Here is a 22,761-nt window from a genome sequence, read left to right as displayed (position 1 = left end):
GCGCCTGAGCAGCACTGTGAAGAAGGATTGTGCGCTCAGAGCCATCATCTAGAATGGCATACGTCTCGAGTTGGTGCTGACCCTTGTGGAGAAGAACTTTGACCATTTTCAGTAGAACACAGCTACTTCTGAGGTCTGGGTCGAGATAGTAGGTAGCTGGTTGGACAGAATCTGGTTCTGGTGGCTTGGATTTGGTGGTGGTGGCAACGTTGACGTCATGGAGTACATCAAGGTGTATCTGATTGCACTGTTGACATTTAGCTTTGAGGTAGCATTGAGCAGCTAAATGGTTTCTGCCACACCTCCAGCAGCGCTTACCAGTTCTGATCCAGGATGCCTTCTGATCTGTTGTGAACTCTTTGAATTCTGTGCACTGATTGAAGTAATGCTGCTCATTATCACAGAAAGGGCAATATTTCTTTGGTTTCTCTTGTTTGTTGTTCCTCGTTGAACGGACTTGTGAAAAGGACTCAAGTGGCTTAGGAGCTGGATCTGAGCCGAGGAGAACCATGGTAGTACGCCCACTGAGGTTCTGCGGCTTGGCTTTAGGAACCTTCCGACGCTCGTCTCTTGAGGGCCTAGAATGTGGAGAAGTGAAGTCTTCATCCTGAACACGGACTTCGTATTCAAGCCAATCCGAGAAGTGCACCAGCGTTGGAATCGGGGTGCGGATGGGATCAATGAACCGCCTGAACTGCGCTCTGAGCTCATGAGGCAGCTTAGTAAGAAGACGTGAAGTGTGAGAACCGCATTCCAACTCAGTCCTGCCCTCCCTGCCTAGTTGCTGGAGCATGCCGACCAGTGATCTGACTTTGAGACCAAAAAGACGAAATCCTCGGCTGTCTCCGCTACGAATTAGAGGCTCTGCCAGGACGTCATTGATCCGCTGCAGCGCTAGCTTATGTGGCTGCCCATACATTTCAGTAAGTGCGGCCATTGTTTTCGAAAAGGGAGTTGAACAATGGCAGTAAGAATCAGCAATGAGAAGAGCGTCTTCATGTTTGAGGTGATCAACCAGTATTTGGTACTTGAATCGCTCTGTAGCATCGCTGGGAAGGATATTGTCCAGTGCAATCTTTAGGCGGGCGAACTGGCGCGGATCATCATCAGTGAAGCAAGGTATTTGCGGTTTGGGTCCTCTATAGGTGGACTCTACAGAGGACAGCTGTTGAGTAGCAGTGTATGGCTCAACATAATATGGAGTGGATTGCAGTCCCGTCCCATAAGAATGCTGGTTTGGCACCGGAGGCGGCGGCAGGAGTTCCTCCGGTGGAGGAGGAGGAGGTAGTTCCATTGGCGGAGGCATTGGCCATACCTCAGGCCATGGTGGGAGTTCATCCACTGGTGCGTGAGGTTTATGGTTGGGAGTGGATGTTCTCGCCGGAGGACAAGGGAATACAAATGAGGCAGCACGGTCCTCAACCTGAGCTGAATGCATTGAGGTAGTTCGTTGTGACGGAGTCGTGGACCTCAGTGAGAGAGAGTGGAAGAGATTCTGCATGTCACGTTGGAGCTGGTTGTTCTCTTCCCTCATCTCCTGTAGAGCTGACATCACGGCTTCGGAGCTGAAGTTCTGAGGAGCAGGTGTAACTGAAGGTGGATCGCTGATTGGAGCAGGTGGTTGATGAGCTGCTCCCACGGTGGAGTGGTCATGAGGAGTGTGAGAAGGAAGATGACGCGGCGGGAGAGTCACCAGGAAGTCATCAAAGTGGCGAGGCCGTTGTACTTCACGGCGAGGTCGAGCAGCAGCCATTGTTGAACTGATAAAACAAAGGATCCGGCTCGAAGGACCATGTAATGGAGGTGTCGGAATAGCGCCCAAACTTGTGACCTCCTTGAAAGGACTGTATTTGACTGATTCAGAGGATCCTCAATCTTATCAGGTTGTCCGGCCAGAACATAAAATGATGCACACTCTCATGCCACTCTTACTTGTATATAATGTTCTATTTATTTATCTGGGTTGGTGTGTGTGTGTTTGTATGTGTTCGTGTGTTCTGTGTGTGTTCTATGTGTGATTGTTTGTGATTGTATGTGTGTGCTACGAAGATCACATGACCACAGGAGAAACATGTCCAGGCGTAAATAGTAATAACAGAACAATACAAAGACGAAATCGTTAAGTATAATCAGAAACTTCTTAACATAAGTCGTTCCGGAGTACAAGTCGCACCAGTGGGGGGGGGGGAATTCCTCACATAAAAGAAAAATAGCTTTTCAAAAGTCAAGTTTTGCTGGTCTATAAGATGCATTTTTTGAGGGGTAGGAGTTTATTTTACATAAACTGAGACCAAGAAGAGTAAAGCAAGGAATTGAAGGCCAAATCCCTTTTCCCTGGTCGTGTTAACGGCAACGAACGAGACCCGGTTGGATTCTATAAACCAGAATTCTTTGTTGTGGTGGATGGTGCACGCTAAATTAGCACGGTAGTTGGTGCAGCAACAGCAAACTAACGATTTACGCTACACATTAGTTGCAAGTACTACTTTATTTTCTGCTCCTTCGGTTGTTAGATACTTTGGGTGTATGACTGCCACCAGCTGAAATGGAAACTAGGATTCAAATTTGAAAATGTTGGTGTTCCTTTTTTTAGGGGCTGTTTGTAATCTCAAGTCATCGTCGATTTGTGCTTAGTCCCAACTCAAATATTTCAGCTAAAAGTGGCAACTTAACCTGTAAGCTCAACGTAAGCTGGAAGACAGACGCCAAATGGCCTTCGGAAGAAAAGTTTACTGTGATGCCTACAAGCAGCGGGTCACGCAGTACGCAGTTAGAAAAAGTAATCAGGCAGCAGGAAGAAAGTTTGGAGTGAACGAGTCGTGTGTGAGGCACTGGCGAAAAAAGGAAGAACGGCAGGCCGGTCTGCCTCCAACATGGAAAACAGGCAACGCCAAAAAGGGGCAACCAAGATGGCAGCAGCTGGAGGACCAAGTTCATAAATGGGCGCTTGAGCAAGGTGCTGCCGAAAGAGGCATAGCGGGGGTGCGGTTGCGGCGCCACGCCCTGGCGCTTGCCAAGGCCATGGATATAGGGGACTTTGGGGGAGGACCTACTTGGTGTCACCGCTTCATGCGACGCAAAGGCCTCTTTGTCAGAGCACGGACAACGCAGCGGGCAAATCAACCCGCTGACTTCCAGGACAAAAGCCACACTTTGCATCGGTTCAACGCAGCCAAGAAGAAGTAAGCAAACTGCCTCATGACTTGCTAAGTACAAGAAACACAGGTGGCAAAACTACTTATAGGGGATGTCAAGTCTAAAATTTTCGGGGGAAATTTGTGTTTGTGGAACATAAACTAAGCAGCAGAATCCACCTTTTTGTATCTCGCTCACGGGGCGGGCGTTTTGCCCTTTGCCGTCCATTTGAAATATGTCGAAAAAAAATGTGACGCTTCATCGCGGTTTAAAAAAGTAAAGCCGCATTGTTGCCCATTATCACTGCCAATTTGGGGAATTCTGATGAATGTTGGCATCGTCCTGTTTTTAAAATGTGATGGCCAAATGCATTTTGAACTGGGAAATGTTCATTTAAATTGGCCCTGACAAACTGTGATGACATTTTCAGGCGACAGCAAGTGGCAAAATGGCCGCCCTCTCACATGGATGAAAATAGGTGTTTTTATTTTTTTTGCTTCATCTATATTCCATAATATTAATAATATGAATTCAGTCACATAAAAATGTCATGTATATGTGTGTTTGCAAAACTTTGTGTGCACAAATGACTGTTTTAAAGTGCAATATAAAGTTGAGTTTAGACTAGTGGGCCTGCATGCAACATATTGTCATAATTTTTTTTTTTTTTCACTTGACTTCCCCTTTAAGTAGAAGTACAGATACCCTTTTGAAAAAAAAGGCGGTTAGAGTAAAAACTCCTATACGCAACTAAAACATTGCCTGAATATGCAATCTCAGTTTTGATTGGACAAGACGGAAAAAATTATGTGTTTATGTCTATCCAATTGCTTCTCATCTTTGCCCTCCCTTCCTGTTGATCAGCAAGCTGAGCAAACAAGTGAACGTGAACCCGGACTCCATCCCCGGCGTGTCGGACGGGCTGGACTCGCTGGCGTGGCTCAACACTCTCCTGAAGACCAATTTTGAGGATGTGCGGCACATTTCTTCAGGTTAGTCCAAAAATGCGCTCGGGTGTCCCTACTCGGGCGTGTTTCGACGCCTGTGCGTATATTGCAGGCGCGTGTCACTGCCAGATCATGGATTGCGTCATCCCGGGCTCAATTGACATGAGCAAGGTGAAGTTCGACGCGCAAGTTGAGCATGATTGCAAGCACAACTTCGGTCTCCTGCAGGAGGCTTTCACCAAGAACCACATCATCAGGGTGAGCCCTTCCTTCGTTTGCGTCAAGGCTCGTCTTTACATATTGCACCTGATTGCAAAACTGTTTAGCGTCTAGCGCAAATGTTAGATCATTGATACAGCTGAGCAAGTGCGGATTACCAGTTTATTGACCAATTACGATTTATTGAGTATTGTTTACTGTAGGGGTTAAACGTATTAAATGAATAATGTATTAATGTAGTGGTGCTGGGATGTAATATTTTTGTCTGTCTTTTTTGGGGCTGTCCTTTTTTTTCCGCCCAATGTGAGAGGTAACACAAGTCCCCCTTTTTTCTCTCTCTGCAGAGCATCCCTTTGGACAAACTCATCACAGGGGACTTTCAAATGAACTTGGAGTTCCTCTTATGGTTCAAAACCTTCTACGCAGCCAACGCCACAGATGAAGAATACGATGCCGTCAAAGCTCGCAACAACCGTGACATCGGCCTCTACCCACCATCCAAATGTGATACAAAAAGTAAGTCTTTGTGGGAAGACGCTTTTCAGCACTGGCGAAACTTTCACCTTCGGCGAGTGGTTTATGATGTGAAGCCTCGTAAAAATGCAGACTGAGGACGGTCTGTTCTGACCTTGATCGACAGAAGTAAATCCCCTTAAGTCGGTGCTAGGGTTGGGCATCGTTTGAATTTGGGCGATTTAGATTCCAAGGTTCAATATTGGTACCTAACGGGTCTGGATTCAGATGTGTTTTTTCCCCCTCGTTTAGCGTATTTTTAATCCATCCATCCATTTTCTGTGGCCGCTTATTCTCATGTGGTTAGTTGGCCTGCTGGTGCCTATCACAGCTGTCTATAGGCCGCCCCACTATTTGAGAAGCACTGATAGAGATACAAAAAATATATATGTTGCATTTTGGAGGGGTACACGTAAAAGTATATATGAAGGTAAACCATATAAAGAGGAGTCTGAACAGTTCTGGGAGAACTGATGTGCTAGTCCTGGTACCACTCCATACCTGACTCCTGGTGCCCAACCCTTCTCTGTATCCCCCCCCACTGGCTTCACGTCATAAAGTACGCGCCAAAAATGCGTCAGCATTCGCCAAAGGTGGGGATTCCGTCAGCGACTTGTCATTTAGCAATAGATTGCCCAGCTCTGATTTTAATCGCAGCATTAACCGCAAGTGTGTTTTCGATTTTTTTTAGGCAGCACAAAAGAGGCCTCTTCTGATAACGGCTGCGAACCCAAGAAATCGGAGCCTTTCGGCAACAGCAAGGTAGACCTCTGCTTTCTTCAGGAATTCACTCTCACACCACATTGTTTGGAGGTCACCTATGTTTATTTTGCGCAAGACAACCTCCAAAATTGGGTTATTTCGTATGAACAACCCAGAAGGTTTGGTCCAATTTACTTACTCTTTTTGACCTCACTGTTTTTAGGCCGTAAAAACAGGGCCTAAAAAGGTATGTATACCCTAAAATTTAGGGTATACATAATAACACTACGGGTGTGCCGGTTTTCTAGTCACGGAAGATGGCAAATAATAAGCCTGAAAACCCATTTTCCCTGCAAAACAGAATGGTTTGACCGAAAATGCCAGGTGGCACCTACCATTACCATTATCGCTTCAAAACATACACTGCTCTGTCTTGGCTTGAAGAGCAACGGTAACCAATCAGATGTTGGGACCCGCCCACCAAACTTTGATGGGAGAGGTTGACAGATAAAATGAATTTGTGAAACGCCGCCAGTTTGTTCAGTGTTTCATTAATAAATTTTATATGTCAAACTCGCTCGTCAAAGTTAGTAGGCTGTTTTTTTATGTTTTCTATTTAACCAATTGCAGGCTCGAGAAATTGCAGATGACGAGTCCTTGATTGACAGTGAATGCTCGACGGAGAGCAACAGCGAACGTGTGTCAGACAGTCCCGAGAACCCAAAGACGCCGCAAGGTAACACAATTAAAAGATAAGTTTAAAATTGAAAAATGCAGAGATTGGCATTGCTGGAGTATTATGGTCAATCTTCGCTGGGTTTACGTTTCAGAACTAAAGGACCACTACATGAGATTCATCAAGCCGTGTCATGTCGCCCTGACAAAGTTACAAAGTAAGAGAGATAAGTGCGGTATCTGCCGAGCATAATCTGTACGTAAGCACTATGGCTGCCAAGATGATTAATCACGGCCACGTTGACGATCAAAATCATTGACGGTAATTGAAAAGTTGAGTCACTCAAAATGATTTATAGAGTTGGGAATTCCAAAATAAGTCAAAAAATTCTAATATGTTCTATGTGGACCTACTACACAGCATTACAACAAATTTTGTTTTTGTGGAGTATGAGTTAAGCTGTGAAATTCATCTCAAATGGTGGCCATTTTGCCACTTGTTGTCAACTTCGAATGACAGTTTCTCAAGGCTCGGGTAATGACCAATCACGGCTCAGCTTACTGTGATTGGCTGTTATCTGTACAACTGTGATGTCATTTTCATTCGACAGCAAGTGTCAAAATGGCTGCCCTCTGAGACGGACAAAAACAGGTGGCTTCTTCTGCATAATTCCTATTCCATAAATGTAATAATAATTAAGATTAATCATTCTGTTCTGTTTACACTGTTAACAAGCACCTTAAGGATACTTCTGTACTGGACTTATGTGTATCTTGTGTATTTTATTTCTCATACTTTATATCTCGACTTGAGGATACTGCTGGAAATGTGAATTTCCCTACGGGGATGAATAAAGTATCTATCTATCTATCTATCTATCTATCTATCTATCTATCTATCTATCATAATGCTGTGTTTATAGTAGTGGGAATGAGTAGGACGTTTTGGTTCACTTGCCCTTTCATTTGTACAGCAGCAGCAGTTCCCACACAATCCAATTAGTCAACCAATGATCGGTAACTAGTCAATAAGCAAAATAATCGTTTGTGGCAGCCCTAGCTCATAGGTATATTTGCAAGAGTGGCAGCAAAAGCTCCAATTGTTTGTTCAAGTGTCTTGAAAAGATCCAAATTCTTAAGCTAGCGACAAAAAAAAAATGGTGCGCTGCGATTCAATGAACAGCAAACTAAACTAACTAACTTTTCTCTCCTTCCTTAGACCTGAGCATACATGACAGCCTACTTGTAGAGAACGGCCATTCTGGCAGAAGGGTAACTTGCTATTTTTCTTCCATCCATATACCACATCTCAGCATGTCATATATTCATCTAGCACCGTTACATTGTGTGACGTGCCTATGATGGCTGAAATAGAATAATATACTGTACTTTTGGGGAGGGGTCTGCTGCTGCTTGGCAAGGCCATTTCCAAGCAGCCTACTGTGAGAGATGATCAGCAGTACTGTGCCGCATGTCTGAAAATGATTATTTATTTTAAACATGCTTATTTTTGGTCATCTATCTATGCAAACCATGCGTATTGGCAGGCAAAACATTCAATCAATGGCAATTATAGACCAATTTGACAACATTATTGGCAAAATATATGTGTATATTAGGGCTGCACAATTAATCGAATTTTCATCGCGGTCATATTGGCTGCCATGAGAGCAAGATGGTGGTCACCTGTCTTGCTGCTCAAACTTGCTGCACTTCCATACAGCAACTCAGATTTGGTTCTCTGTCAGGGGTCCATGAGGGGGGGTCCTGACGACCAGTGCAGCTTACGCCAGAAGCCACAAGCGCGCTCTGTGTTTCAGGTGAATGAAAGCATCTCTGTACCTCATGTACCTTGAAATAAGGCCGGGAATCAACCCGATATCGATACTCGCCCAACTTTACTTCATACAGCTGTCTTATCAAGACTTACTATAAAAGCGCATGATCATATCAATGACCAGCAGAAAATGCGAAAGAAACCACTTCATACTGTACGTCTTGTTCGAATCAATCAGAAGCACCACTTATTCACGTTTCAATACTTTCAAAAGTTTCAACAGCTATGCATGGCAGATGGTCTTGCCCTGCTAGTTTTAAAAGAATCGTTAACAAAATAAAGGCATACAACGTTTTGCACGATAAAACGTTTTAGCTGTATGTTGCTGGATGTTCTACCTGATTTACTCTGAAATTGAAAGCAACATGTACTGTTCCTGTCACTGCTATAAAATCTAATCCGATTTGCAGATACCTTCAGAAACCTTGTTAAAGTCTTATGCACCCCGTTTGAGAACCATTGCATGGTCAGGAATCTGGGTTTTGGGCTGCGAGCAATATGCGGAGCACAGCATTGAACCGGTCTGGCGCTCTGTCTGTTAATGATATGTAAAAGAGTTTCTACTGGACTAGTGAAAAGAACAAATTCAGCATAGCAACCTCCACATATGGGACTTTGGGGAAGGTTGACATTGACTTTTGTCCTTCCTAACTTTCAGGCGGAAAAGAGCTCCCCTCAGCACAAAGCAAATAAAGGACGTCGGAAAGCCAACTACCAGGTAGCAAGAAAAGTTCAAACTGGAGTCTTGAGCTCGGCTGAGATCAAATTGAACACGTTGGACTGTTTTTTTGGGTCACCCCCAGGACGGAAGAGGCTATTTGAGTGGTGAGCTGGTGTGGGGGAAAGTGGAGGGCCATGCGTGGTGGCCTGGCATGGTGATTCCTTGGAAAACTAAATTTTCACCGCAAGGTTTTCGGAGGGTTGAATGGTTTGGAGACGGAACCTTCTCAAAGGTTCGACTTCTGCACAGACGGATGTTTTTTCTTTTTTTTTACTCCCCCAATGAATACGCTCCAGAAGTGTGTTTCTCATCAAAACAAATGGTCTTCCTATCACAGATCCACACCGACGTTTTGGTGCCTTTCCAGGATTTTACACAATATTTCTGCAAAAAGTCATTTGCCAGCCTGCCCATCTACAAGGACGCCATCTACCAGGTCTTTGAGGTAAGACATTTATGGCCACCTTTTTGTGGATACTCTCCTTTTGCTCACGACACCCCCAATAAAAAAATGATCAGAATTGCCTGTTTAATGGCTCAGTGGTAGACTTGTTGTCCATTGTGACTCTATCAAAGTGTACTGGAGCAAGACACCGATCCCCCAGTTGCTGCATCGTCAGTAAATAAATGAGTGTCAGTGTAAAGCGCTTAGAGTACCAAAGGTTGAAAAGTGCTATATGAAGGAAATATCTTTTAATATTTCGGACAGAGTGCTGTGCTAGTCATGTCTGATTTAAAAAAGGAAAATTGTCACTAATGGCAATGCGCATTCGTATAAACCCTCACAAAAAGTTTACATCTTTTTGTAAAGGAGTCGCTAAAACAAAATGATGCAATAACTTGCTTCATTTTCCAATTGCTTTGCTCTTCAGTTGAAATTAAAAATGAACTGTTCCTGTCACAGGAACCCTGAAGAAATTAAAAGTGTGCACGTGGTAGTTATTTTTAAATGGCATGAGAATTGTAAAAGCCTTCTTTCACCCGGGAAGTTAGAGGACCCTGTCATAACTATTTGAATTTATGCTACAATCATTAGTCAATACGATTATTGGTGTTTTTCAACCTTTTCTAGGGAAGTACCCCCTGTGGAATATTTAGTTCAGCCAAGTATCTCCTAGTCTGTGCAAATATTTCAGGCTCATCTGACAGAAAATGTTGTTGTAATGACAAACTTTGCAAAAGAAAAGCAATTTTCCAATCCTTTGCTTCATTTTCTAATTAATTTGATCTTAATTTGAAAAGAAAAACAAAGAGTTACGGTCACTGAATTTAAAAGGCTTCAATTACAGTAGATTTGCTGGTACCTGCAGGAACCCTGTTTAATTGCCTTCACGTACCCCAAGGAGTATTCATAACCCCATTTGCGAATTACCGAGTTTGTGATTGAAAACGCTTTTGGCTTTGCTCATAGGTTTCCATACCCTGGCAGAATTTGTGAAATATTGGCATTTCTTTGTGAAAATACAACTTTTATATGATTTGACAGAAATGCATCATGGAATTCTTCATGAAAGTGCAATGTTAATGAGTGTGTCATTCCCAAATGTCTTACATTTGAACAGTTTTTTTTCCCCCCAGATTTCAGAAATCGGTAATAATCATGACTGTGTCATTCCTGCATCATATGTTGACATACTCCTCCGATGCCATAATTTGGTCACTTTTATATATATTTTTTTGAGGGGGGGTGTCTTTATTTTTATTTTTTTAACAAATAATTGACCGATATAAATACTTGCAAATGGTTTGCTGTACTTGGCAAAGCAATGTTAATGACTCAGCAAACAAGTTTTTATTGTCTCCTGATAAGCAATGTTTTTGGAGACACAAAGATTCCCTCCTGCAATCTACTGCAAACATAGGGTTTTGCATTTGAGCTGTTATATGTCTTGAACAAAATGTTAAATTCCATTCACTAGTTCTCAAAACAGCTGATCCACATAAGAATTCCAGGCTTGCTGGAGCCTGACACCCAAATACTAATATTGCTGAGTTTTTATGTTAGGGGATTGGGTTGAAAAATATCATTATACCTGTTAAAAGTGAAGACAATTTGCTGCAGTTTATCTACCAAAACAAAAGATACAAAACAAATCAAGTTAAAGTGGTTAGATTTGCTTTCGTGGGCCACATCAAATAAATGGGGTGTTAGACAGCATTCAATAAAATATTTTTTGGCTGTGCATTTTAATCCCTTGAAACCACGATGGTGTTAATTGTTTCTCTTCATGCCCCAGCGGGTTGCCTTGGCTTGAGTCAAAGGGAGCCAAGGGGGGGAAAAAAAGAATGCAGCGGGTCCAGTCTTTGTCCGACCTCGGTCGACCCCCCCTCCCTTTCTCCTGCAGCCTCCAGTCCCCAGCCCCCCACTCTTCCGGCAGATGTCGGGGGCACTTTTTCCTCACTTCCGCCGAAAGCCAGTGAGAAAAACACTCACAAGTCTATTCGGCGGCAATTATTAATGTAATCGCAAATTTGTCCCTTTGGAGGACGCGATCGCAGCATTTGGAGTCTGCATGGTTGCGTTCACGGGCATCGTGGAGCGTATCGCGTCGCCGGACATTCTCGGACACTTCTGCGCTCTCGCGAACCACGAAGGGGGGGAGACAATGCCAGCCACCGCTACACTTTGGCATCAAAGTCGATCTAAAGTCGGTTTGGGTGCCTACTTGGACTAACTTGAATTGAGCTGTTTTCGGAAGGTGAACGCGCACGCGAGCCACTTTACGATCGATTGCTTTTTACGCGTGACTTTCAAAAATTCGGCCGTATGAATGACAGAAGGCAAAACAAAAACAAAAATGAAATCGACTCCAAGACGTTTCTTTATTCGCAAGAATGAGTTTCTAATGAGTTTCAAATTTCCCAACTGCTCTGAACGTCTCCGATGAATAAAATTCCGGACAAAGTTAATGGACAAACTAATCAGTTCTCGTCAATCATTTACTTCGAATAAACGCAATTTCACGTGTTTTAGTTCATCAAAACGAATTGGGCAAACCAATGATCACACGCTACAATCTTTTCAGAAACAGATCCAAGTACCTTTTAGCAGGATAAAATGAAACAGTAACAGTAAATTACTATATTTTAACAGACTAGTAATTTCGTTCATTTTAATTGAACAAAACGAATGTGACAAACCAAAGAATCTGGGACAATTTTAACTTCAAACAATATTTTCATATTGCATGTCAAAGATGATTTGATATGGCAGAACTAAGTAGCCAAACCAAATAGCAATTGTTTTTGAACAATTAATAGAATTTTGTGCGTAGTCAATTATGACCAACCAACCTTTTGTAAATCAGTCAAATATGAATTACTAGGACAGAAGTAGTCAAACCAAACGATAATATTCGATAATATTTCATTTCTGCGTAAAATTCAGGTATGTCAGCCGAAGTGGATCTACTACCCAAAAGAAACTCGCACTCTGTGATATGGCACTGGTTCGGTTTCCATCCAGACGACGGTGCACAGGCCTTTGTGCTGTGCAAAGTGTGTAGGGAGATTGTGAAAACGCGCAGGGGCAACACCACCAACTTGTTCAGCCATTTGCGAAGGGTGCACCCCAAACAGCATGCCACCAGCATCACCATGCGTGCTAAGTTGGCCAAAATAATGTCAGAACGACTCACAAAGGGCTTGCCAATGAAGGTGAAGCACAACAAGAAGACAAAGTCCGGAGCGGGCGCTTTACACGCCACGGAGGTGACTGAATCTACCTTTGTTTGGCACATGTATAATCTTTGCTCGGGCTGCCTCTTTATCTTCTACCCCTATCCCCTTTTTTTTTCCATTTGCCAGTATGGTCCCCCCCTTCATGTCCTAAATCAGTGTTTCTCAACCTTAACTGAAATACAACCTGTGAAATATTGTTTTCAGCCAAATGCAAAAATTGTTTGCAGCCAAGTGCAAAGTATTTTTGGATTAGGAAACAAAATGATTTGAAACACAGAGTGCTGTGCCATTTGATTCATTAAACCTTGGAACTACATTTATAGCGGTATAGCTAGCTGTATTTATTCCATAGATTGTGCAACATCATCAGTTTTGCAAAGGAGTCACTATAAGACAAGCAGTAAGTGACTTCATGATCCAATTAATCAGCTCTTAATTTGAAAAAAAAATAATTCATTGTCATGGCACTAAAGTGCATTAAATTTGATGTGTTAGGAGTTCCTGTTATTAACCTGTTGTTATGTTTGTCCATTTTGTATGCCTGTCATTGAACACCTAGTAATTCATGCAATATAAAGTGGTACTAAACCTTTTTTCAATGATGTGCCCTCTGTGGAATATAATTTTCAACAGAGTGCCCCCTAACCAGCACGAAGCATTTATGAGAAGTCTTAAAACAGAGACTGTGCCATTAGTGTGTGATTTATTAGACTTTGGAGCACATTCCTGAGTCAACGATGTTACTATCTGCTCTCCATTTCAGTGAAGTGCCCAAGTTGTTGTGACCAAAACCCTAACCCAGTTAGTTATAACAATAGAAGTCTAAAAGAAATAATAATTTCATGCTACGTCTCTACATGCAGCACCCACATCCATATGAGAGGATAACTTTCCGTCAACGACTACAGTCAGCAAAAACACTTGTGACATCAGATATACTGCATGCTAATCCCAAAATCAAATCCACAGCTGGCGAGTCAACGCTGCGAGAAGTCCTTTGAAGAAGCCAAAGGTGATAAAGAAAAAGAACTCAATCTGATGTTGGACTGGGCGCTGAAAGGATTTCTGCCGTCTGGACCGCAAGGATTCACCCCGGCCGGTAAATGCACGAGCTGCCACCCCAGCACATTTGGACTCGAAAAAATGCTTGTCTACAACATGTTGCTCTCATTGCAGCCAGTCAAGATGCTGGCCAACTGTCCAATTCGGACTCTGCCCTGTCTGACTATCAGCCGCCTGTGAAAAAGAAGCACGCTTTTAAAAGTCGGGCAAGCACCTCCAACTACATCTTCACAAGAGGTATGGTCACATCTGCAATCCCACACATGGATGGAAGTGGCGGACACCCTGGTCTGTTCATTAGTCAATCATCGGTCAAAGCTGCTCACACTTACTTTTATTCCTACAAAGAATAACAGCTTATTGCTTATTGACTGCTGTTAACGTTCACTGTATCAGTCAGATGCAATGTAGTTGGTTCCTGCTGCCAATGAATCAATTCCTTAAGTACATTTTTCAATGAGGCTCTCACTCAGCTTCTCTGTGAAATTCGGCCTTCTAAAGCCTCTGTGAGATTCCCTTGGCTCTGACGTGACATTTTGGATGAGAAATCAGCAAAGGTTTTAAGTAGAAGTCAAAGATGAGGCAGTCAATCTTAGCTTGTTTGCATGTGAGTCGGACATGGCTGGGTACCTCACACTTCCATTTGACTGTTTACTTTGCTATTTCCCTACCAGACGCTTTAATCGAAAGGCTAAAGGATAAAAGCACAAGAATCGAAGGTCAGTTCTGCTTGAGCATCATTATCTGCCTTTTTTTTCCTTTTAGTGACAAATCCTAAGAGAAAGGCTTGTCGTTTTCAGATTTGTGTTTGGCTTGCGGCACGGCCGAGATCGTAGGGCAGCACCCGTTGTTTGAAGGCAGCCTTTGTTTCAAATGCAAGGTAAGCGGGCACGCGCGGGCTATCTATGCCACTGAAACATCTTAACTCCTAAAAAATTCCCCAGCACACCACCAAATCAAATTTTTTACAACGCATAGACTGAAATACTGGCGTCATCATGGATTTGCATAAATCAAACCTGCCCATTCCAACATGTTCGACAGGAAAACTTCACAGAAACACTGTATCGCTACGATGAAGACGGCTACCAGTCATATTGCACCGTATGTTGCGGGGGGTCGGAGGTCATTCTTTGCGGCAACACCAGCTGCTGCAGGTAAGCTTTCAATCAAGTAAAGTTAGCCATGCCAGTAATGCGTAACTCCTTTTATTACCACTTTGTCTGGTCACAAGTCGTCTTAACACCATTTTTTCCCCACATACAAGTGTACAAAGGTACAAAGGTTTTCCAATGTGGCTCGCGAAGAGATAAACAGAAAGACCGGAGGGCCGCTTTTTAAAACTTTTAACATATTAAAATGTGGCAAAAAGCAAGCAATTAACAACACATTGTTAATATAATATACATTAATTCCCCAAATATAAGACAGTATGGGTGAGTCCTATAAATGGTAACTTCAAGATTCTATTTTTTTTTCGACACCATTCGACGAAGATTGATCTGTAAGCCAGATAAACTGTGTTTTGATACAAAGATGTGCCTTTTTATATCAGCCATATTCTTACTTACCGTAATTAACATAACGGCGATATTCTTACCTACAATAATTAACGTAACGATACGAGCTAGAGAAGGGGTCACCAACTCTTCGAGGGCACCTTTCCAGCATTTTTTCAGAGTAACCCTCTTCCACTGCACAAGATTCACATGATCAATTTAGCAAGTGCTGACAGAATGCTTGCCTCTTGTAAATTGAGTTACTTATTTAAGGTAAACGCCATATTCAGTGACTTGAGTTTCATTGGCTGGAATTTTTCAACGAGCGGGATGTTGCTATGTAACCCTCCCAAAAGCTCCATCTGTGTTTGTGCACTGTCCATTGCAGATGTTTTTGTAAGGACTGTGTGGAGATCCTGGTGGGCAAAGGCACCTTCTGCGAGCTTAAAGATGTGGACCCCTGGAGTTGCTACATTTGCCAGCCGGCGCAGTGCAAGGACAAACTAAAACTCAGGCCTGACTGGAGCGTCAGGGTCCAAAACTTCTTTGCAAACAACAGCGCGATGGAGTTTGTGAGTAGCTCGACTTCACACCAGCAGACTGAACTCCCAATTTACTGAACTCCTGATTCAACCCCAACGTTTACAGTGTTTTGGTCACCTATACCCGTTTTGAACAGTTTTGAGCAGCTTCTGATTTCAAAATGTCTCAAATTTATTCGACTCCTCAGTCACAATGGCCCTCCGACAGAAACTATAACTACAAGTGATAAAAAATGAGTTTGACACCCATGGTCTAACAACAAATTTATATAGAACAGTTGAAAATGTTTGGGGCATCCAAATTTGTTCATGCGTTAATTTTTTTAATGGCATTTTTGCCTCCATAACCTAAAGTGTTTAATCCCAGGAGCCTCACCGAGTTTACCCGGCCATCCCCGCAGACCAACGCAAGCCCCTGAAGGTTCTGTCGCTCTTTGACGGCATCGCAACAGGTGAGTTGATCTTAAATGGGGACGAGAACGTCCCGCTGGCCTGCTTTTACAAATGCAAGTCAGCGTCTTCCTGTCGTAAGCAGCCATGTGCTTCCACTGCCGCGACAGGCTACCTGGTAGTGAAAGACCTGGGCTTCAAGGTGGAGCGCTACATCGCCTCGGAGATTTGCGAGGACTCCATCGCGGTGGGCATGATCAAGCATGCCGGCAAGATCGAATACGTCAACGACGTGCGCACCATTACCAGGAAACACGTGCGTGCCACTGGGAAAGCCGCTTTTTTTTGGCACTTTCAAATCAGAAGGACGCGTTTGTGTTACAGCTGGCTGAATGGGGCCCGTTCGACCTGCTGATCGGAGGAAGTCCGTGCAATGACCTCTCCATGGTTAACCCTCTGCGCAAAGGATTGTTTGGTAAGCCTGTGCTTGCCACTGGACTCAATGTGAGGTCGAGCTAAATGTTTGACTCCGCCCACAAGGTCTAAGCGCCTTATATTTTTTGTCTTATAACATTTGTTTGAGGCTAAAATGATGCGCCTTATTATTTTAAAAAACTTCAGTGAGGGTTATGAGTGTGTAGGCCTTTGGATTCAAACGTTGTGGTCAAATCATCCACATGAGCCCTATTTCCAGCGACATGATCTACTTTACTCAACAAAAGCCCAGTTTCTACAGCAAGTCCACCCAGCTCTACTCTGCTAGCTCTTTTTGGTACCTACAGCTTTATGGTTGCCCCAAAAATAGCCCGGTTCAAAAATCAGACGTAAATACTACGGAGGCCATTGATTGGTCCGAGACAGATTCGAATGTGCGGCAGTGTAAAGCATGCAGGGAAAACAGCTAATTAATTAGTTACGTGGAGGTGCAATGTACTTTGGTGTAAAGTCGCGTAGAGTTGTGTTGAGCAGAGTAGATATCGTTAACAAAAACATTGCTACAGAAATGACTGGGAAGGGTGCAGTACCAGATGTCCCCAGCAGAGAGTCTACTTCTTTAGGTCTTTTTAGGGGCGTTGATGCCCCCCTATAATGCTCCCAAGCCCCCCTCAAAATAATTTTGCATTTTTAATGTTTTTTAATATTATTTTAAGTAAATATACACCTATTTTTTCATTAAATATAATCATAAATCTGTTGGTTTACTTTTCTTTAGGATGCCATGTGGTGTTACATTTAATTGAATTGAGATCAACCTTATTTACTGTCAATCCAAACTTTATGTTAGAATTACAAGAAGCAGTTGATAGGTTGTCACTTTTGAGGTTCAACAAAGGCTCAGAAATTTAATAAGCATGACATCACGTGACAGCGCATCTTTAAAGGCAATACAGTAGAAGGCGCCGAATGATCGAGAATCTGCGTGAGTAGAATCCCTTCTAGCTCCGCCTCCATCTGCAAGCTCCAGCCAGGGCTTACTCAACTAAACAGGTAAAGGAAAGAATCTGACCGGAGGTTGAATGTGGCTCACGCAGAGGGCACCGGAAGGCTCTTCTTCGAGTTCTACCGCATTTTGACGCTGCTGAAGCCCAAGGAGGGTGACGAGCGGCCCTTCTTCTGGCTCTTTGAGAACGTGGTGTTCATGTCCAGCAGAGACAAGACGGACATCTGCCGATTCCTAGAGGTGATTGCCCGCCGCGACCGGCGCTGGGGAAAGCGCCGTGCTAACCTGTCCTCCCTGTTGTTCAGTGCAATCCCATTATCATCGATGCTGTGAATGTCAGCCCTGCGCATCGGGCTCGCTACTTCTGGGGAAACCTCCCGGGGATGAACAGGTACTAAAAGAAAAGTCGGTTTCTTTCCTTTTTTGGGCAGTTGGTTCTGTTCATATGTTCAAGTGTATCTGTTCAATGCAGTTCATGCTTTTTCAGAAAAGCCGCTACTAGAGATGACACAATGCTGAAGAAGCATATCGGCCTATTGTTTTTTTTTTTTTTTTTTTTTTCCACCACAGTGTTCACTTATTTATCACAGGGATTACGTTCCATAAAATACCCCCGATCATGAAAGTCACAAAATAGAGGTTAATGTATTTTTGTTGATCTGATTTTTTTTTACCGTATGTTCAGTATTATGAATGCATTTTCATCCATCCTAAATGTTTTTTTTTACTTATTTTAGTTATGTTTGGTTTTTATTATATACAATTTCAATTACAGTTGTTTATCAGAATCGGTATTTTTATCAGAAGTGTATTTTCTTTCATGTTTTTAAACTTTGTTTCATTATTATACTATTTTAACATTTAAGGAATGTTTTCATTTTTTAAAGCGATTATATTTTTTTTCATTTATTTGATCAGTTTTAAAACAGATTTCTCATTTAAATACGCTCTCAAAATTGAAACCTTGTACCTCGTTTCAAACGGCCAAGCTTGGTTGATGTGCAAAGTGCTGCCTCCCATGCTGAGTATCCAATCACAGAGCGCGTACATGTCACGTTCAACGTGAGGCCTATTGAAGGCCACTAGGAGATTTCATATGGCCTGGCAACACAAGTTAGCTGAATTGTGAATAGATTAAAAAAAAAACAACAACAACTCTCACATAAAACACCTAAAAACACTGGAAGGAGCGTAAGTAACTGAACACAATATGACACTAGGAGAACAGAATATGGAGAATAATTAACACCCACGGCTGATGATATATGCTTGAAAGGACAACGTATTTTTCTTTTCAGGCCTCTGGCGGCGTCTCTGGATCAAAAAGTGAATCTTCAGGATTGTTTGGAAGTGGGCCGTGTGGCAAAGGTGAGAACAGCCTTCACGCTGCAGCAACTAATCCACAAAGATTCCTCCCATTCAAATCGACATTGCAAGGGCCAGTTTCAAATCAGAAAGGCTGTTGGTTTAAAAAATACACGAGGACCTTGAGAAAATAATCCTACCTAAGAAATCTATGTATCAATTAAATATATTATTATCATCGGTTACTGTTATTATTTTTTGCAATCACTAAATTGCAGGAGAAAAAAAATGCCTTGCTGTAATTTGTCCAAATACCGTATTTTCCGCACTATAAGGCGCACCCTCAATCAATGACATATTTTAAAACTTTTTCCATATATAAAACGCACCAGATTATAAGGCGCACCCTCAATTGATGACATATTTTTAAAAAATTTCAATCACAATATAGTAATACTCAAAGTAATAACAATAATAACTCAAATCATAACCAAACTCTCAATAGCATAATAACTCAATGTCAATATGAGCAACCTTGTTCAACTGTAAACACACAAAAGAAACAGGTAAAGCTTACTTTATCACTTCATTCCCCGTTTACGAATCCCAATCTCAATATTGCTCCATATATAAGGCGCACCTGATTATAAGGCGCACCATCGGCGCTTTAAAAAATTAAGGCTTTTAGGTGCGCCTTATAGTGCGGAAAATACGATACTTCATCCCGAGCATGCACTCTTGGCTTTTTTTTCTTTTCTTTTTTTTTTTTTTAATAATGCGTCTATGTGCAGGTGGACAAGGTGCGAACCATCACAACCAAGCAGAACTCCATAGTTCAGGGCAAGGTGGGACTTCCCGTCACAATGAACGGCAAAGAAGACTACTTGTGGTGCACCGAAATGGAACAGTAAGTATTTGACACATTTCGGCTTGCGCGCACGTGGCGCAACACACAAATATAGCGAAAAGAAAATCTGGCTTTTGACGAGCGACTTTTAATCAAGACAAAAAATGCAGTTGATGAAGATTTTAGGGCAAGATACAAAATAATGCCGTGGCCTATCCATTTGCTTGTGTTTATAGGATTTTTGGCTTCCCCAAACACTACACGGACGTGAACAACATGGGTCGTATACAGCGCCAGAGGGTCCTGGGGCGCTCCTGGAGCGTGCCCGTCATCCGCCACCTGTTGGCGCCGCTCAAGGATTATTTTGAATGTGAATCGCAAAAGTCAAGTCCGTGAGTGTTCCCACACGTCCACTCCTGCGGGATTTATGGTCTGTCGTCAAACGCCGTCCGTCCGTCCCATCCCACATGTGAGTGGAGATGATTGTCTTTTTTTTTTTTTTTTTTATGTGCCTTGCGACTGGCTGGAGACCTGTCCACGATGTACATTTACTATTGCAACCCTAGTGACGAAAGAAAAACAATTTAAACATTGTTTTCACCGTCATAACTTTAGAAATGGTGCTAGTTTTCTTTGTTAAAAAGGGAGTTTGTCATTTTTGAAAATAACGATTTTTTGACATCTTTGTTAAAACTCCAATAATGACTTGCTCGGAGCATATGACAAATATGTGAGGGGGCGGAGAAAAAATGTCATTTCTGGCTCACTCTTATGCCTTTAATTTGATCGGTAAAGAACACAGTAGGCGCCAACCGTTTGCCAGGGGCATGCACGCAATGAGTGTGGATGAATAAATATTGACGCCGGAAAAGTCACGATTCCCATCTCAGATTGGTGGATTATTCTCAGGCGCTGTGGGTTTTTTTCTACAATTGCGCCTTGAGACTCAAGTTCCTTGACTTGTTCCTACAGTTTTTACGAGCCCTAACATTTGTTGGTCTTGAGATATGAGCACAATTCACATTTTTCTTCCAAAATCACCTGATGATTGATTTGAAGTGATTTTAATATAACGGTAGTGTGAATTGCGCTGGTATGTTAAGAGAAAATGTAACAGTCGCTGTGTTCACAATTAGTCATTCATTTTTGAGGGACAAATGACACAAGATTCGTTTTCCATTGCATATTTATCATGCGCGGCCGTCGAGATGTTACTCTTAGCAAATTTGTCAAAAAGCGATTTTTGTTATTTGTGTTTTTTAAATTGCTGACTCCCCATTGTCATTGGTGCTCCAGTCTACTGTACCGTATAATGTAACAGGCAGCACAAGTTGGCATGCATCGTCGTCATCAAGTGTTTTTATTGTTAGCTTTTAGAACGAGCGACTGATGATTATGGCTGACCAATCAAAATGTTTACAGCGCCTTGCGCTTCTTTAAGCACCTCAGTGAAGTTTGACAAGCGTGTCATCCGAGTCAGAGGCGGTTATAATCACATTTTGTATTTTCCGACAATTAAATGCCTCCTACCCCAGCATGTCTTTGACAAGTGATACAAATTGAAAGCTGGGTGGTGCTTTTTTTTTTTTTAAACTCTTTAACTGCCAATTGGGCCCATCTTTTTGTGTTATGACAGAAAAGGCAAAATAGAAATCAACAAAAAAGACTGAGCACAGGCTTTTGATGGCAAAAAAATTATTTACCTAAGCCCTTATCCCACTGACGGGCTAACATGTAGGAGAGTGTCGGCGAAGTTATCGGCTCTTTTGATCTCATCAGGGTTCCTTTAAGTCCGCAATTGTTCTTAAGACATTCTGAAATATACTCAATTATTCTAGAACAGAATTATTTTGGAAGAATATTGTTTGCGACACCAAAAACATTTTAATACTGTTTCGGTCTTAAGAGCAATGGCGACCTTGGACAAACCCTGCCGAATCCCTTACTTGCTACCTCCATCAAAACTTTCAAGTGTTCACGTCTCAGCAGGGCTTTACGAGTATACAACAATGCACTATGAGCGATGCAGACTCACACGCCAGGGACATTTTTTACACGCCACGAACCGCATGATCTTTTGCTCAGTTTATACCATACACAAATACTGTGTTCTATTGATTGAAGCTGTCCAACTTCCAACATGTCAGCATTTCTCTTCGTCATAGTCAACATGACAAGCAGAGCTTTGGCGCCTAATTTTAATCTTACACTCAAAAGTTGCGCTGATCCACTTGCCGAATGGAAACGCCGCCGGTAGTCAGCGAGTTATTAAAAAGCCAAACCACTGCAAAGGAGGATGTCTGAAAACTTACTGTACAGTATCGTTAGTTGTCATACTTAGTGTAACAAGATGTGAAATGTCCGTTGTTTCTCTTGTCAAAACACGGCTTGCTTCCTGACCCTGCTGGTCTACTTTCTACCTCAATTCTGCAGTTAGCTTTTATTTTATTTATAACCAGGGGAGATGTAGGCGTGTTTATTCTTGATAACTGCCGTCAACCATCCCGGATGTCACTGTGAGCATGATGATAACTAAATGCAATATACCGGTGCTGGATTTTTAGGTGCAAATCCACTTTCTAAACTTCTTTTTTAGTCTTGATATTTGTGATGATCGTCCTATTTTTTTAATGTGTGACTTGTCTTACTGTTTTTGTTGTTTTTTTAACAAGTCTGTCTAGTGTGCCTCCATGTTACTGGATTTATCGATGTGTTGAATTTTGAAGCATTCCACTGTAACTGGAAGTTGACAAATCGTTGCTGCCTTAATAAAGAATAAATTGCTACGAAACATTTCTTATCCTGCTGGTTTGGGACTTTTTTTTTTTTTTTTTTTTAATGAGTGGCACTACCTAACAGTGCTTTATGATCAATCTGCAGCCACAAGCATGAAATTTGTGTCACGTTGGTGACATGCCACGAATGACAAAAAATCCCAGCAGTTTACAATGACCATTAGATTGCTTGATCTTTAACATATTTATTGATTACTATTATTGCGAAAATTCAATTATATTTTAATTAAATAGGAGTTGTTGATGTGACAGGTCACGGGAGTAGATTTTGTTTCTTTCTCCAAAAAAATCCCATTCCATCCAAATCCTGAGCCATTTTTTATTACCATCCCTCTTGACTCGCAGTCAACCGAGCTCACTGTTGTGTTTTTGATTTAAAAAAATACATTTAAAAAATCGTACATCTGTCTAAATTCTCAATCTTTATTTTAAAATAACAGTTAAATGCTT

The 22,761-nt window shown here is 42.2% G+C and overlaps 1 protein-coding gene across 1 annotated transcript; it reads left to right on the top strand.

Annotated features, from left to right (window-relative positions):
• The first annotated feature begins 2,709 nt into the window (after nucleotides 1–2,709).
• LOC148427077 (DNA (cytosine-5)-methyltransferase 3C-like) lies at nucleotides 2,710–22,307 on the top strand. Its single transcript, XM_088409095.1, has 26 exons — nucleotides 2,710–3,182; nucleotides 4,000–4,127; nucleotides 4,195–4,340; nucleotides 4,646–4,817; nucleotides 5,506–5,576; nucleotides 6,147–6,252; nucleotides 6,347–6,409; nucleotides 7,411–7,463; nucleotides 7,940–8,011; nucleotides 8,687–8,746; nucleotides 8,832–8,981; nucleotides 9,087–9,194; nucleotides 13,400–13,529; nucleotides 13,607–13,729; nucleotides 14,167–14,211; nucleotides 14,293–14,372; nucleotides 14,537–14,649; nucleotides 15,380–15,563; nucleotides 15,901–15,985; nucleotides 16,094–16,239; nucleotides 16,308–16,398; nucleotides 17,456–17,604; nucleotides 17,670–17,755; nucleotides 18,663–18,732; nucleotides 19,461–19,576; nucleotides 19,753–22,307. Exons 1-26 carry the CDS (start codon nucleotides 2,710–2,712, stop codon nucleotides 19,910–19,912), a joined length of 3,180 nt encoding a protein of 1,059 aa, XP_088265221.1. The 3' UTR covers nucleotides 19,913–22,307.
• Nucleotides 22,308–22,761: the final 454 nt, after the last annotated feature.

The sequence above is a fragment of the Hippichthys cyanospilos genome, chromosome 2, assembly GCF_059441005.1.
Source record: "Hippichthys cyanospilos isolate Australia breed blue-spotted pipefish chromosome 2, RoL_Hcya_1.0, whole genome shotgun sequence".
Taxonomy (NCBI): Eukaryota; Metazoa; Chordata; class Actinopteri; order Syngnathiformes; family Syngnathidae; genus Hippichthys; species Hippichthys cyanospilos.
This window is presented reverse-complemented; position numbering and strand designations above follow the sequence as displayed.

Bases quoted from the DNA above. Each gene is read 5' to 3' on its own strand.
- LOC148427077 (XM_088409095.1), top strand. From the start codon at position 2,710: ATGGCCTTCGGAAGAAAAGTTTACTGTGATGCCTACAAGCAGCGGGTC. The intron at 5,577-6,146 runs GTAGACCTCTGC...AACCAATTGCAG, and splicing joins AGCCTTTCGGCAACAGCAAG to GCTCGAGAAATTGCAGATGA. The intron at 8,747-8,831 runs GTAGCAAGAAAA...GGTCACCCCCAG, and splicing joins GTCGGAAAGCCAACTACCAG to GACGGAAGAGGCTATTTGAG.